At 37.9% G+C, this 14,789-nt stretch overlaps 2 protein-coding genes across 4 annotated transcripts; both read left to right on the forward strand.

Annotated features, from left to right (window-relative positions):
• The first annotated feature begins 10,541 nt into the window (after positions 1-10,541).
• Positions 10,542-11,591, forward strand: LOC104822606. Of its 3 annotated transcripts, none has more exons than XM_019203578.1 (3): positions 10,542-10,760; positions 10,867-10,965; positions 11,340-11,591. In XM_019203578.1, exons 1-2 carry the CDS (start codon positions 10,599-10,601, stop codon positions 10,933-10,935), a joined length of 231 nt encoding a protein of 76 aa, XP_019059123.1. In that variant the 5' UTR covers positions 10,542-10,598; the 3' UTR covers positions 10,936-10,965; positions 11,340-11,591. The 3 variants fall into 3 exon arrangements, with proteins under 3 accessions (XP_019059123.1, XP_019059124.1, XP_019059122.1); XM_019203579.1 differs by lacking the exon at positions 11,340-11,591 and adding an exon at positions 11,057-11,332; XM_019203577.1 differs by lacking the exon at positions 11,340-11,591 and having other exon boundaries at positions 10,544-10,760; positions 10,867-11,055.
• Positions 11,592-11,814: 223 nt separating this feature from the next.
• Positions 11,815-14,487, forward strand: LOC104822607 (probable sugar phosphate/phosphate translocator At3g14410). Its single transcript, XM_010553876.2, has 7 exons — positions 11,815-12,056; positions 12,823-12,930; positions 13,026-13,060; positions 13,147-13,259; positions 13,353-13,614; positions 13,695-13,963; positions 14,099-14,487. Exons 1-7 carry the CDS (start codon positions 11,955-11,957, stop codon positions 14,230-14,232), a joined length of 1,023 nt encoding a protein of 340 aa, XP_010552178.1. The 5' UTR covers positions 11,815-11,954; the 3' UTR covers positions 14,233-14,487.
• Positions 14,488-14,789: the final 302 nt, after the last annotated feature.

Below are 14,789 nucleotides of genomic sequence, written 5' to 3' on the forward strand. Positions count from 1 at the left end.
ACCATACAATACAAATAATATATATATATATATATATATATATATATATATATATATATATGCAACTTGCATCTACATATATGGTGGGTCTTCCTTTTATTTTTCAACTCTCTTGTTATTTTATTTTTAAAAACCACTATTTTTTTTTATAAATACCACTAAAATTTTCTTGTTGGATATTGTATATATTGTCCCAATTATTATTATTATTACCACAAACACAAAGAGGGAAAGAATGGGGTTACATGCAATGGCCATTACTCTGAGCACTGAAAAAAAATATGTAACTAAAGGATCGCAAATAAACAATTCTTTATGAACAATAAATATAAAATAAAATGGTCAATAAAAAAAATGGGAACCATTTATTTTTTTACTATTTATTTTTTCCCGTTAAAGCAGATACAACGTTCTAGTAGCTAACATTTTTTTTATTTTATTTTATTGAACTTTTACATCTGTTACTATATTTGGAACTGCAGACAAAAAAGAATAATCCATATGAAATAATTACATTTATACTTTCGTAAATCATAAACATATGTAAACACACATATAGACACACTCGGACCAAAAAAAATATAATAGGGTAAACATAATTTTAATATGAAGATATTTAATAATTTTATTTAAAAAATTATAAATTTATAAAATAAAATAGTAAAAAAATTTAAATGGAAACAACAGAGGTAAAGGACCCCATCGTAATACACACGGGTCCACCCACACATATATATATATACCCACAAAATATTATGTATAAAGAAATTTTTACAAAAAAAAAGAGATGTTGCTGGAAGCTTAATTATTATTGTAATAGTATTTTTGTTATTACTTAGTTATATATTTCATTTTTTGTCGTACTTTATTTATTTATTATTTGTATAAAATAATTTATGTTGGATGCGCATTAAGGCCAAGAATTACGGAGTTTTTGCCTCCAATCGATGACGGCTTTTTGAGAGGGGGCACGTGTTCATATATTTATAAGCAAGAGGAACATTATTTGTGGATAAAAACGATAAAACACAAATATAAAAAAAAAATAGTATTAGAATATTTCGGTTTCTGTTAAAATACAAAATTGATGGAGTATGACGAACAAGATGATGTATAACATACGCTTCAAAAAAGCATATAATAAAAACCAATAATGCACCCATAACTGATACTCAAATACTTTTTGCATATTTATTTGAATGACACGCATATACTATTTCGGCATATTGTTTGAGTTCACACTATAATAGATAAATATCATTTAAAGACATCAATATCCGAATTTTAGTTTGCATATAAGTTTGGATACCACTTTTACCTAACATGTACATATATATATATATATATAAGATATCTTATTTTATTTCATCTTCAATATTTATTTAAGAATACTTATACGACACATACACATGCTGACATGAAATTGATTTAGCATTTCTAATTATAAATGATGAATAAATATTTTAGATTTCAGTTATCAATCTATCCGGCTATTTTCGATATATATATATATACACACATACATACATGAAAGAATATTCTTTATTTTTCCCAAACACTTGGGTTATGAAACTGCTTATTCACTGTCACCAATAATAAATTGATACATATACATATTTTTTCGGAAGAAAAATAATAAATACACAGTACAAGAAATTAAAAAAAAAAAACAAATTATTGAGTTTCGTGTAAAATGATGGGAGCAACGAACAGCATTAAACAGCTGAAGCTGTTCCACCTCCTCGCGACATCATAAATATGTATATATATATATATTTTCATTTTCTTTTGTAAGAACTTGACCCTTCACGTTAGGGTAAGCCAATGATATATCTCCTTTACTTTTATTTATATTCTACATCAATAATATATACTACTATATAATATCCACCATTTTTTTTTAAAAAAAATTTGCTGGATACTTTTATCTAACAATAAAAATTTCAATAACCAAAATAGAATTTAATTCCATCAAAATATCACATCGGTTCGATATATATAATAGGATTATAAATAGATTTTGAATACTTTGGAAGATCACACTACATATATATACATTAAAAGTTTTTAAAAAAATATATTTTTTAAATAGTTCATGTAGAATAAATTCTAAGAAAATGATAAATAAAAAACCCGACATTTGTGAGACACATAGGGAACTCAACTCCCATCAAAATCTTATTTTCACTCCACATACATACCTACGTAAACACATATACATGTACATATACATATACATATACATATACATATACACACACATCCACATTCAATTAACATGGAAACCAAAATGAAACGACATATCATAAATCACAACAATTGCCAAGATTATATAGTCCTACGTAAACTGTTTTTACACCGCAATTTTTTTAATAATTCCAAAAAATAATACGAAAATACAAAATAAAAACACAATAATATGTAAATTCTAATATTATATATATATTATCTATTTTTTAAAATTCATAGTTTATGATTTTAACGGATATACAAAACGAAGATAGCAATATGTTCGGTGCGATTTTCAGTTTAAACCGCATGTTGAGATTCTTAGTTACCCATAAAACATTCCATTCAATCCAACAACAAAACATTAAGTTATACTATCAAGCTTTATGAATGTGGCTAATGTGGCTTAAGCAATTTTACAATCTGATTAGTGAGATATCGGTTATGATATTATTGTTTCAAAGAAATACGACAAAAACATGTTTGGATCCATCATGGACCGCTCGAGATAAGAGAAACCCTCTTTTCTTTTTGGGTCGTTTTTTTTTTTTTAATTTCGTTGTCATCCTTATCATTTTCCCCAAAGGATGAAACGTCGAAATCATCCTCCGAATGAGACTCTGGTTGTGTTAGAGGCTTTGTATGCAAGAGAATGACATGCCCACGTGCCCGTCAACGTAAAGACACCAACAATAAGAATGCATACATATCTTTCTCAACATTCTCTCCTTTACCTTCCAATCTCTTTGATGGTCTGAAAACGACGGTTTTCCCTCATCCGGTTAGGTTGGGTTGGATGGCGGTTTTCCAACATACCGGTCCAGTCTGTATCGGTTTTCCAACAAGCAGAGGGATACCGAGTTGCCCGAGTGAATTCCAGGGCCCATAATGGTCATGGTGAGGAATTAACAGCAAATACGCTGAAGGCTGTTATAATCCTGCCAGAAAACAAGCAGAAGAAAAATTACAACTTTCACAACATCATAACCGAAATGGTAATTCTGGTTAATATGAAAAAGATTCGGGCATGATTTACACCATTCAAAGTCGTTAACTTTGGAATTTTCAGAGCTGCAGGCAAATTGGATGATAGCCTTTGAGAAATTTTTGACTATCCAAGAGAAGTTCATATGATTGAAGTTTCTGCTCAATGATAAACTAATCATTTTCTGCATTTCCTCTTTTGATTTACCAAAAAAAAACTTCTGCTCCAATGGTACACAGAATCTAGCCGAGCCCCGTTGCTCGGTTGTTTCATTTTCCTCGGGAGTTTACTTCGGGGTTTCCTGCTGGATAGAGAACCAATCTCCTGCATATACAATGAAATGACTCCTGCTTGACCAGTTTTCTCTATAAACTTTTATTGTCTTGCAATAACTTATTTGACAACAAACATCCAAAAGGTATGTATTTATTATACTTCCACCACTTTTGAGATTCAGGGTCATTTCCTAGCACAAGCCATGTTCAAAACCTTGAACTCGTCGAAAAGGAAAACTCGAATCCAGAGGAATCAAGGCACACGCACATAAGCAAATCTCAAACTATACTCAAAAGAACACACAACAAAGCTATTCCTAGGGTTCTCTCTTCAACAATGGCCATAGTTTCTATCCTGATTCATAAGTTCGTGAGATAAGAATCGGTGAATCTATGAAGAACTAACTCACCACGTATAGCCTCCAGCTCCAACAAAGACGGTAATTGACCACAAATCAGTTGAAAAGGATTGAACTTTAAGAATGAAATGTATGCTCACATCCAAATGATCATATAGGCCCTACAGACATAAGATTTCATGTTCATAGACCAATAAAATCGTATCAGCAATCACAGCATCGCCCAAACGAAATGGACGTTAGAGGAATTCAGGACATATCATTGTGCTAAAAGATTTGACAAATCGGGTTTATTGATGAACAACGAAGAAGCAAAATCTGTGGCCATAAACAAAAATATGATCAGCCCATTAAGCAACATATCTACAGAGCAAGATGTGAAAGGACGCTGAAGAAAAGTAAACTGAAACTGATTCTGTTGCTGGTTGACGTGTATTTCTCGGACTGAAGGAAGAGGTTGAGTAAGACTCTGTAAGAGTCAGAGGTTCTTCGGAAAATTTGAAGACACGGGACGATACAGAGGGTTTGAGCACAGTTTTAATAACACAAGGGCTTAAAGGCAAATGGATAAGATCAGCTGGGAAAAGTTGTTGAATCCGTTAGCAACCTGGGTTTCTATAAAAAACCCAGGGATTACCTTCTTCTTCAACAATTGGTGTATTTTTCTGCTTCTTGCTCATTTTGCTGTAATCTCTCTCTCAAGAACAGTTCTTAGTGGATTCTAGCTCGGGGTTAGCAAAGCCCTGGTTCGAGACGTAGGACTACTCACATCGAGTAGATCTGAACTCGTTATATCGCTGCGTTCTTCTTGTTTTCTGTTTCGGTTCGTGTTGTTAGGAGTTCTGGGAAATTGGGTTTCAATTTCACCAAAGATCTTAACACCGAAGGCGACGAATTCTAGGTTTTAGGCAACATCAATTGGTATCAGAGCCAAGGTTCGAGGCTGGGAAGAAAAACGCTCAAGAATCGACAGGTAACTCTGAAATTCTGAGAAGATAATTGAGATCGGATTTTTTTCCTTTGTTTGTTGCTTTCTTTGAACACTCAGGAAAGATGCTGGCGTGTAAGCTCGAGGTGGAGAAATATGATGGGAAGGGTGACTTCTCTCTATGGAAAGACAAAGTTCTTGCGAGCCTGGAGATCATGAGACTCTCAGATGTCCTCAGAGCGGATTACGACTTGAAAGAACTCAAGGAAGAATCACAGGAACAAGAATCAGATCTCGAAGAAAAGGGGGTCAAGACTGAAAAAGGAGGAGAGGTTGTTACATGCAAAAGGAATCAAAGTGATTTTCAGGAAACCAGGTACGAGCGTAGTCGAAGGGTCAGGAATCTGATCCTACTGAGTTTGTCAGACGCAATCATGAGAAAGGTCAGACATGAACAAACGGCAGCTGGAATTTGGAAGGCACTTGAAGATGAATTCTTGCACAAGTCCCTACCAAACAAAATGTACCTGAAACAAAGGCTTATTGGATTCAGAATGGATGCAACAAAGTCCATTGAAGACAATGTGGATGTTCTCAAAAAGTTAGTCAATGATCTTGCAAACCTCAAGATTGAGGTTCCTGAAGAGGATCAGGTAATCATACTCCTCAACTCACTCCCGGATCAATATGACCAACTTAAGGACACCCTCAAGTATAGCAGAAGAGAGACAATCACTTTTGATGAGATAACTAGTGCAGCATATTCCAAAGAACTGGAACTTGCAGCAAAAGGGAATAAGAATACAGGAGAAGGTCTACTAGTACGAGGTAGACCTGAAAAAAGGGATAATTCCGGAGGGAAGAACAGAAAAAAATCAAGATCAAAATCAAAAGGAAAGACAGAATCAGGCTGCTGGTTCTGCGGGAAGGAGGGACATTTTAAGAGAGATTGTAGATCTCGAAAGAAGCATCTAGAAGAACGAGGCATTGTGTCAGGTGAAGCAGCAGCAGTGACAGAATCAGTCCTGGAAACAGAGGCCCTGAGCATATCTGAACAAGATCCTAAGGATCAATGGATCTTGGATTCTGGGTGCACATATCACATGACACCTAGAGAGGATTGGTTCGAAGACTTGAAGATGCAAAGGAGTGGGAAAGTGCTGATGGGAAACAACATGACTTGTGAAGTTTATGGAATGGGATCCATAAACGTCAAGAACATGGATGGAACATACATCAAACTTGATCAGGTAAGGTACATACCAGATCTTAAAAGAAATCTTATCTCACTGGGTTCTCTAGATGTGCAGGGCTACAGCTTCAAATCTCAAGGAGGAAAACTCAAGGTTATCAAAGGATCACTGGTCGTTATGACAGCATCACTTGAAAGAGGACTATACGTTCTACAAGGGGAGACTGTCATAGGAGAAGCTCAAAGCAACAAAGCTGAGCAAGACGAGACTGAACTGTGGCACCAAAGAATGGGGCATATAAGCTCCAAAGGACTGGAGTTAATGGTAAAGAAAAACCTCCTGAAAAATGTTTACCCTGACAAAATGAAATTTTGTGAAATATGTGTTTTAGGTAAAGCACATAAACTGAGCTTCGACAAAGGGAAACATACAACAAAAGGGAAGCTGGATTACATACACTCAGACCTATGGGGAGCACCTACAGTAACCCCTTCACTCTCTAAATCTCAATACTTTCTATCTATGATAGATGATTATTCTAGAAAGACTTGGGTTTACTTCATGAAAACAAAAGATAATGCATTCTCGAGTTTTTGTGAATGGAAAACTTTGGTTGAGAATCAGACAGGTAGGAGAATTAAGTTCTTGAGGACGGACAATGGACTCGAGTTCTGTAATTCCCAGTTTGACAACCTATGCAAGACTTCTGGAATAGAAAGACACAAGACATGCACTTACACTCCTCAACAGAATGGAGTAGCGGAAAGAATGAACAGAACAATAATGAATAAGGTGAGATGTTTTTTGAGTGAAACAGGTCTTGAGCAACATTTTTGGGCAGAAGCAACTTCGACAGCAGTGCATCTCATTAACAGATCACCATCGAGTGCACTGGAGTTTAACATTCCAGAACAAATCTGGACAGGCAGAGATACAAAGTATCACTACTTGAGGAGATTTGGATGCTTGGTTTATGTTCATTCAAACCAAGGAAAGCTGGAGCCAAGGTCCAAAAAGGGAGTATTTCTCGGGTATCCAAAAGGAGTGAAAGGATACAGAATATGGCTTCTAGAAGACAGAAAATGCTGTATAAGCAGGGATGTGGTTTTCAGAGAAGATGTGATATATAAGGAAATACCAAATTGCAGAACAGAATCAAGGGAATCACCTCAAGCATCCAGAAAAGAACAGATAGCTGTTCATATGAATCTCGATCAGAATCAAAGGGACACAGAAAGCTTGGGGCAAGGTGGAGCTGACCAAAGAACAGAAGACTCAACACAACCTGGGGAATCAGACAGAACTATTCAAGGAAACCAAAGTGAGGAAGAAGATTCATCAGATGAATCCCCAGGAGATCAACAAAATCTGACAGATTACCAGCTGGCCCGTGACAGACAAAGAAGAGACATAGTCCCACCTGCAAGATATAGAGATGACACCGAAAATAAAGATGTTGTAGCATTTGCCTTGACATCAGCTGAGATTATGGAAATTGAGGAACCAAGAACATATGCTGAAGCAAGGAGAAGCCGAGATTGGCAGAAATGGAAGGCTGCAATGAATGAAGAAATGGAATCACTCAGGAAGAACAAGACTTGGATTCTGACAGAAAAACCAAAAGACAAGAAAGAAATAGGATGCAAATGGGTCTACAAGAGAAAGCCAGGAATACCAGGAGTGGAACAACCAAGGTTCAAAGCTAGACTAGTGGCGAAAGGGTACTCTCAAAAGGAAGGGGTGGATTACCAAGAAATCTTCTCTCCCGTAGTCAAGCATGTATCAATAAGAGTTCTACTATCAGTCGTGGCATCTCAGGACATGGAGTTGGAACAACTAGATGTGAAGACCGCCTTTTTGCATGGAACACTTGATGAAGAAATATATATGTCCCAACCAGAAGGATACATACAGAGGGGTTCAGAGAAATTGGTCTGCAAATTGGAAAGATCTTTATATGGCTTGAAGCAATCTCCAAGACAGTGGAACAGGAGATTTGATGAGTTCATAACCATGAAGGGCTATCATAGGAGTAAATATGATGCGTGTGTGTACCACAGGAGGTCAGAAAGTGGGACATGGACTTATCTGTTGCTATATGTCGATGACATGTTAGTAGCTTCAAGAGATAAAACAGAAGTACAGAAACTAAAGCAGATTCTCGGAAGCGAGTTTGACATGAAGGATCTGGGAAATGCTAAGAAGATTCTTGGCATGGTTATTGAAAGAGATAGGAACAGAGGAATCCTGACATTGTCACAGGAAGAATACTTGAAAAAGGTTCTCACATGTTTCAACATGAGTGAGGCTAAGACTGTAAACACACCTCTCGGAGCTCACTTCAAGTTGAAATCATCTGAAAAGGATCAACAAAGCAATGAAATGGACGAGATCCCATATTCAAGTGCTGTTGGTAGCATAATGTATGTCATGATAGGATCTAGACCAGACCTGGCATATGGAATTGGCGTTGTTAGCAGGTTTATGAGCAACCCAAATAAAGAACATTGGACTGGAGTTAAATGGATTCTGAAGTACATCAAAGGAACTACAGGGCTGAAATTGATATATACAAGGGACGAACATCTCCAAGTAGAAGGCTACTGCGATGCGGACTATGCTACAGACCTCGACAAAAGAAGGTCAGTTACAGGATATGCATTCACAGTGGGTGGAAACACGGTGAGCTGGAAATCGAACTTACAGCATGTAGTGGCGCTTTCTACCACAGAAGCGGAATATATGGCTTTGACAGAAGCAACAAAGGAAGGATTATGGTTGAAAGGTCTTCTTCAAGACCTGGGATTCAACCAAGAACCTGTTAAGATTCATTGCGACTCTCAAAGTGCTATATGTCTTGCACGAAATGGTGTTTATCATGAGAGGACTAAGCACATCGATGTCAGACTTCATTTTATTAGAGATATTGTATCTCAGGGGCAGCTCAACATAGTGAAGATACCAACTGCAGTGAATCCAGCTGATATCTTAACTAAAGTGGTACCAGTGTTGAAGTTCAAGCAAGCTTTAGCTTTGCTTGGCCTTTCTGATCAACATTAGATCAGAGGGGCGACCAGGGTTTTGCGAGCAGATCCATAAGGATAGAACTAAAGGAGAGGAAGAAAGAAGAAGAGGGCGAGAGAGAAACACAAGTCAAAGGTGGAGTTTGTTGCTGGTTGACGTGTATTTCTCGGACTGAAGGAAGAGGTTGAGTAAGACTCTGTAAGAGTCAGAGGTTCTTCGGAAAATTTGAAGACACGGGACGATACAGAGGGTTTGAGCACAGTTTTAATAACACAAGGGCTTAAAGGCAAATGGATAAGATCAGCTGGGAAAAGTTGTTGAATCCGTTAGCAACTTGGGTTTCTATAAAAAAACCCAGGGATTACCTTCTTCTTCAACAATTGGTGTATTTTTCTGCTTCTTGCTCATTTTGCTGTAATCTCTCTCTCAAGAACAGTTCTTAGTGGATTCTAGCTCGGGGTTAGCAAAGCCCTGGTTCGAGACGTAGGACTACTCACATCGAGTAGATCTGAACTCGTTATATCGCTGCGTTCTTCTTGTTTTCTGTTTCGGTTCGTGTTGTTAGGAGTTCTGGGAAATTGGGTTTCAATTTCACCAAAGATCTTAACACCGAAGGCGACGAATTCTAGGTTTTAGGCAACATCAGATTCGACTCTTAATTTTGTATTCAACAATGAATTTCAAACTCTAGATTCCATGTCGAACGTTTCCAGTATCGCTTAGTTACAAACAAGCTCCAGTACTCGATATGACAAATCAAAACTAACTAAATTGAGGCGAATTCGAGACGAAAGAACATGGAGCGAGGAGAAAGCATACCCTGTTGTCTGCAAGGTAGAAGAGAGAAAAGCTTCCGACCATTCATGGAGCCCTATCAGATTCTTCAATGCCAATTCCGGGAAAAAAATTTTCCCCACCGACAAGGCACAGAGTGATTATCAACCATGAATAACCTGTCGAAATTCGGAAAAAGGGCTAAAAACCCATTTCGAAATTATTCCAGAACCGCAGATAATTTCCATGGCTGGATCAGGAGAATCGCTGAGATGCAGCAAATAACCTTATGCACTGAAGATATATTCCCATATTTGAATTTCTCCGGTTGCTCGGTCTCTGAGCAGAGGTGTTCGATGACGTTTCACCGTTCTAGTGATTGGCAAACCAACTTCCCGCCGTTTTAATCCGCTAAAACACCTGTCGGTTTTCTTCGCAACTTTCGTTAGCGTTACATTTGTCATTTGTCCATGTTTTTCTTTTGATTTTTTTCCAGCTATATCTATTAACATGATAACTTACACATTAATAAAAAATAAGTTAATATTTTCTATTTAGATATTTATTTATAATTTTCCACTAACTAAGTAACTATAATCATCAACATAATTACGGTGATTATGATCTTATTAACGGAGTTTTAAAACGTCGCGTCGTTTGTGCTTCACCTCCGTGAACAACGTGTCGTTTTTAGAGTCACAGATATCATTGGGCTTTGACGATAACAAGGCCCATTAGACTTTTAAGTGGCCTCTGAGCTCCTTCCGAAAGAATTTTCTCGGAAAGGCTCAAGGAAGGAGAGTAAAGTTTCCAACTGCTTTTTCCGCGAGAATGATAGGACGGCGAGCTGGAACGAATCGGATCGGGAGGAGGAGGGACGACTCGCTTCTGACTCGGTTCGTTGACTCAGTGTTCGCTGTCTTCCGTTTGGCTGAGTTCGAGATCCTCTTCATCCTTTTCATCATAATAACTTTCCTCATCTTCAAAGATCTGGTGATTTTGTCACTGGAATCCTATGCGATTTCTTCTTATTCTTTCGATTTACGCCGGATCGGCTTCTTTTGTAGCTTTTCTAAAAGATTTCGCTGGCTTTTTGCAGACGTCTAGGCCGGAGTACAATCGGATCCTTGTGAAGAAGCCCGGTGGACCTGACTTTTGGTCGTATTAGCCATATTAGATGAGGAATTTTTCTGTAATGGTTAGTTCTCGTGCTCGGATTTGGCGATCTTTTCATCTTCTTTTGTATACGAAGATTTGTTGAAATGGAGAACGTGATCCTTCTTCTGCAGTATTGATTCGGGAGTTGCTGAATTTGTCTGTGTTTCGAGCACAAAAGCCTCAGATTCTAAGATTTTGCACGTTCGGTTTATAACAATGTTTGCACGAAACTGAAGTTGAGAAAACATGCGATTGTTCCGGAGTAGACTGGATTAGAGAAAATCCTCAATCTTCGTGATTGTTTTATGAGGAGAAAATGAACAGAATCTCTAACATGGGGAGAAACAAGTCTTGACGAACGAATCAGGAATCTGTTTGATCTCTGTGTTTCTCTCTTCTGCGACCTGGATACAGGACGAGGAGCTTTCCGTTCGGAGACAATGTGTTTGCGGGTGGTTTCTTTGAGAGATCTACAACCACGAGAACGCCATGGACAGCTCAAGTTCATTCCCATCTGCAGGATTTTGTCAAGAAGCCCGATGTACAAAATATACCGGAGGCCTTTGAATACATTGGTTCCAAAGGATTGAGACTTGTACATACAATGTGTTGGTGCAGTCGTGCAAGCAACTATTAAACAATTATCATTTTTTACTTGTTAATAATCAAGAATCTATCGTTTAGTTTCTCTTCTCACCAGAATTGCCGTTGAAAAGAAGAAGATAAAAGCCCATAAACTCGGGGGGCTCTTTTTGGGCTTAACTCTTCTTGTGGGGAGTAAAACCCCATAAACTCGAGACGACCCGAATACCCGACCCGGAAAGCCCATCACGAAGATTTTCAAAGTGGGACCCACTGATCTGTTTTCCTTGTCATCCCACCGGTTGCACTTTGCTCAGGTAAACGGGAAAGTGGAATTCTCACTGACGACGACGACGGCGAAGGAGAAAAATTAGCATCGCAAGAATATATTTATATATACAGACACGTTTTCTTTTTGGCAATCGGAGATCCCAGTGTTCAAATTCAATGGCGGATCGGAGCAGAGGCTTCCTCAGAGAGGAGTTCGTGACCTACGCTTACATTCTTCTCTACATCGCCCTCTCTAGCGGTCAGATCTTCTTCAATAAGGTTTAACTTGTTTCTTTTTCTCCTTGTGTTGTTCCTGGATCTGTTGTTTTTATCGCGATTTGTTGTCCTCGAGATTATCATTTCCTTATTTTGATTTCGATCCTGGAACCGATCGCTAGTTTTCGTTTGGTTTTGGCTACCGGTGGATATGGGTTACGCATTGAAGAGTTCATGTTATGGAGAATGATATGTTTATAGAGAACTTGAGACCAGCTCTTTGGTTCTATTCGCGGCTGCTTCAGTTTCTGACGTTGTTTATTTCCGGTAACTTGACTAACAGAGTTGATATTTCAACGAATAGCTTAGGGAATTCAACATTCTATATACTGTAAGGGACAAGATTGGTTAAAGATCCTTGATACAATCATACAGATTATGATGAAAGCATGTAATGTGTCCGAAAGAAGCTGCATTTTCTTTCTGAACCCAGTGCAAGAGGTTTCACACTTGATCATGCATTGATCCATTATTTTTTTGGGTATAGCGTAGTTGTAGCCGTATTGTTGGGAACTTCTTTTAACAGAGAATGATCATTCCACACAGTAGACAATTATTACATTTTAGCTCAGCTTATTGGTGAGAGCAATTATGCCGGCTTATTACTGCTCTGGAAATTCTTGTTTTGGTTTCTAATTTGTTAAACTTACTTTAATTCCTAGTTTGAGGGTTATTGGATTATTCGGTTTCTTGTCTTTGACATTGTTCGCAATTTTTACATTTTGCTTTTGACAACTGATGTTCTCATTTTTTACATCCTCGACGGCAGTGGGTTTTGTCATCTAAAGAAATAAACTTCCCTTATCCGCTTGGACTTACTTTACTCCATATGGTCTTTTCCTCGGTGCTGTGCTTTCTCATCACCAAAGTCTTCAAGGTATCACATTGGCGATGACCTTTCTATCTATTTGCACTTAAATAATCATTTGAAGATTCTAAATTTTCCTTTTCTTTGTTTGCTTCTTCTCAAAGATCATGAAGGTTGAGGAAGGAATGACACTAGAAATGTAAGGAAGAAAGAAACTTCATAAACATTTTGATTGTTGAGTTGAAAGTATCTTTATCTAAAAGTTGTTTCACTTTATGTACTCAGATATGTTACATCAGTTATTCCAATAGGTGCAATGTTTGCAATGACTCTCTGGTTGGGAAACACTGCCTATCTGTACATATCCGTTGCCTTTGCTCAAATGTTGAAGGCTATCAGTAAGATTGTTGAGTTCCCTTTCTTCTCAGGTCTCAATGCTATATTTTGAACTGCAATGCGAATCCTAATGAAATCTTAATTCATATTTGCAGTGCCTGTTGCTGTGTTTGTTCTTGGAGTAGCTGTGGGGCTTGAAGTAATGAGCTGCAGAATGCTTTTGATAATGTCAGTTATAAGTTTCGGTGTTCTAGTAGCCTCTTATGGGGAAATCAACATCAGCTGGATTGGAGTGGTTTACCAAATGGGTGGTGTTGTCGGAGAAGCCCTGAGGCTAATCTTCATGGAAATTCTGGTCAAGAGGAAGGGCATCAAACTAAACCCAATATCACTAATGTACTATGTGAGCCCCTGCAGGTGCGTGAAAATGAAGAACCCATCTCGTTTAAGTTTTATAATCCCAAAGTTTTACCGTATTCATGTGTTTTGAAAAACAGTGCGCTTTGCTTGTTCATACCATGGATATTTCTGGAGAAATCGAAGATGGAAGCCAATGGAACATGGAACTTTCAACCTCTAGTGCTGACACTTAATTCTCTTTGTACATTTGCTCTCAACTTGTCGGTCTTCCTCGTCATTTCTCACACGAGTGCTCTCACTATACGGGTCGCTGGTGTGGTCAAGGATTGGGTGGTTGTCTTGGTGTCAGCTCTTCTATTCGCCGACACAAAACTCACCATCATCAATCTTTTCGGTTACGCCATTGGTAAGTACCCTTAACTTACAAAAGATTATCTTCTATTCAAATGTAGGAACAAACATGTAGGGCTAGGCCATTGGATGAATAACGTCTAGAGCGAAGTAAGGTTGCTTACCATATTGTGACATCGTGTGAACGCAGCCATAGCGGGTGTAGCTGCGTACAACAACCACAAGTTGAAGAAGGAAGCATCTCGGGTTCCTTCTGAATCTCCAGAGGAAGAAGGTCAATCCATACCATTGGTTTCACAATCTTCAGATACAACCAATAGATAATAATGTAACATCCCCTACGAGGTAATGATTTTATTGTTCATTTGTGATTTGTATCCGTTAAAAAAAAAAAGAGTATTCTCACAGGACAAAGTGTTTGTACCTGAGAAAAGATTAGTCATTCTTAAAATCTAGAAGAATACAAATGTACGGTCATCCTCTGAACTACTTGGGGTCGAGGATGATGAGATGGTTTAATAGAACTCAGATGACTTGAAATACAAGTTACTTATCGTTTTAAATTTTTTTACTCATTTATTTCTTGTGTCGAAGTGTTTGATCTCTTTCATTTCGGACAAGTTACTTTTGATTCATTTGACATCAACTCTATACGGTCCATAGGAACATGTTACTGTTGTGTGAGTTTAGGGTGAGTCGTTGGAGCCCTTGTCACGGAGATGACCGAGACTCGTGTGTTGGCTGAACGTGAAGTACATGTGGATGACGTTCGTCTCGAGAGTCGTGTTCAGGTGCTGCGACCGAATCTGCTCTCATACCATACCATTCGTCATAGTGCTGGACGGACGGTCCGTCCAGATGGAACGGACAGAACACCATCG

The sequence above is a fragment of the Tarenaya hassleriana genome, unplaced genomic scaffold (genome assembly GCF_000463585.1).
Source record: "Tarenaya hassleriana unplaced genomic scaffold, ASM46358v1 Cleome37, whole genome shotgun sequence".
In the NCBI taxonomy this organism is placed as follows: Eukaryota; Viridiplantae; Streptophyta; class Magnoliopsida; order Brassicales; family Cleomaceae; genus Tarenaya; species Tarenaya hassleriana.

Bases quoted from the DNA above. Each gene is read 5' to 3' on its own strand.
- LOC104822606 (XM_019203578.1), top strand. From the start codon at position 10,599: ATGATAGGACGGCGAGCTGGAACGAATCGGATCGGGAGGAGGAGGGAC. The intron at 10,761-10,866 runs GTGATTTTGTCA...GGCTTTTTGCAG, and splicing joins TCCTCATCTTCAAAGATCTG to ACGTCTAGGCCGGAGTACAA.
- LOC104822607 (XM_010553876.2), top strand. From the start codon at position 11,955: ATGGCGGATCGGAGCAGAGGCTTCCTCAGAGAGGAGTTCGTGACCTAC. The intron at 12,057-12,822 runs GTTTAACTTGTT...CCTCGACGGCAG, and splicing joins GTCAGATCTTCTTCAATAAG to TGGGTTTTGTCATCTAAAGA. The intron at 13,260-13,352 runs GTAAGATTGTTG...TCATATTTGCAG, and splicing joins TCAAATGTTGAAGGCTATCA to TGCCTGTTGCTGTGTTTGTT.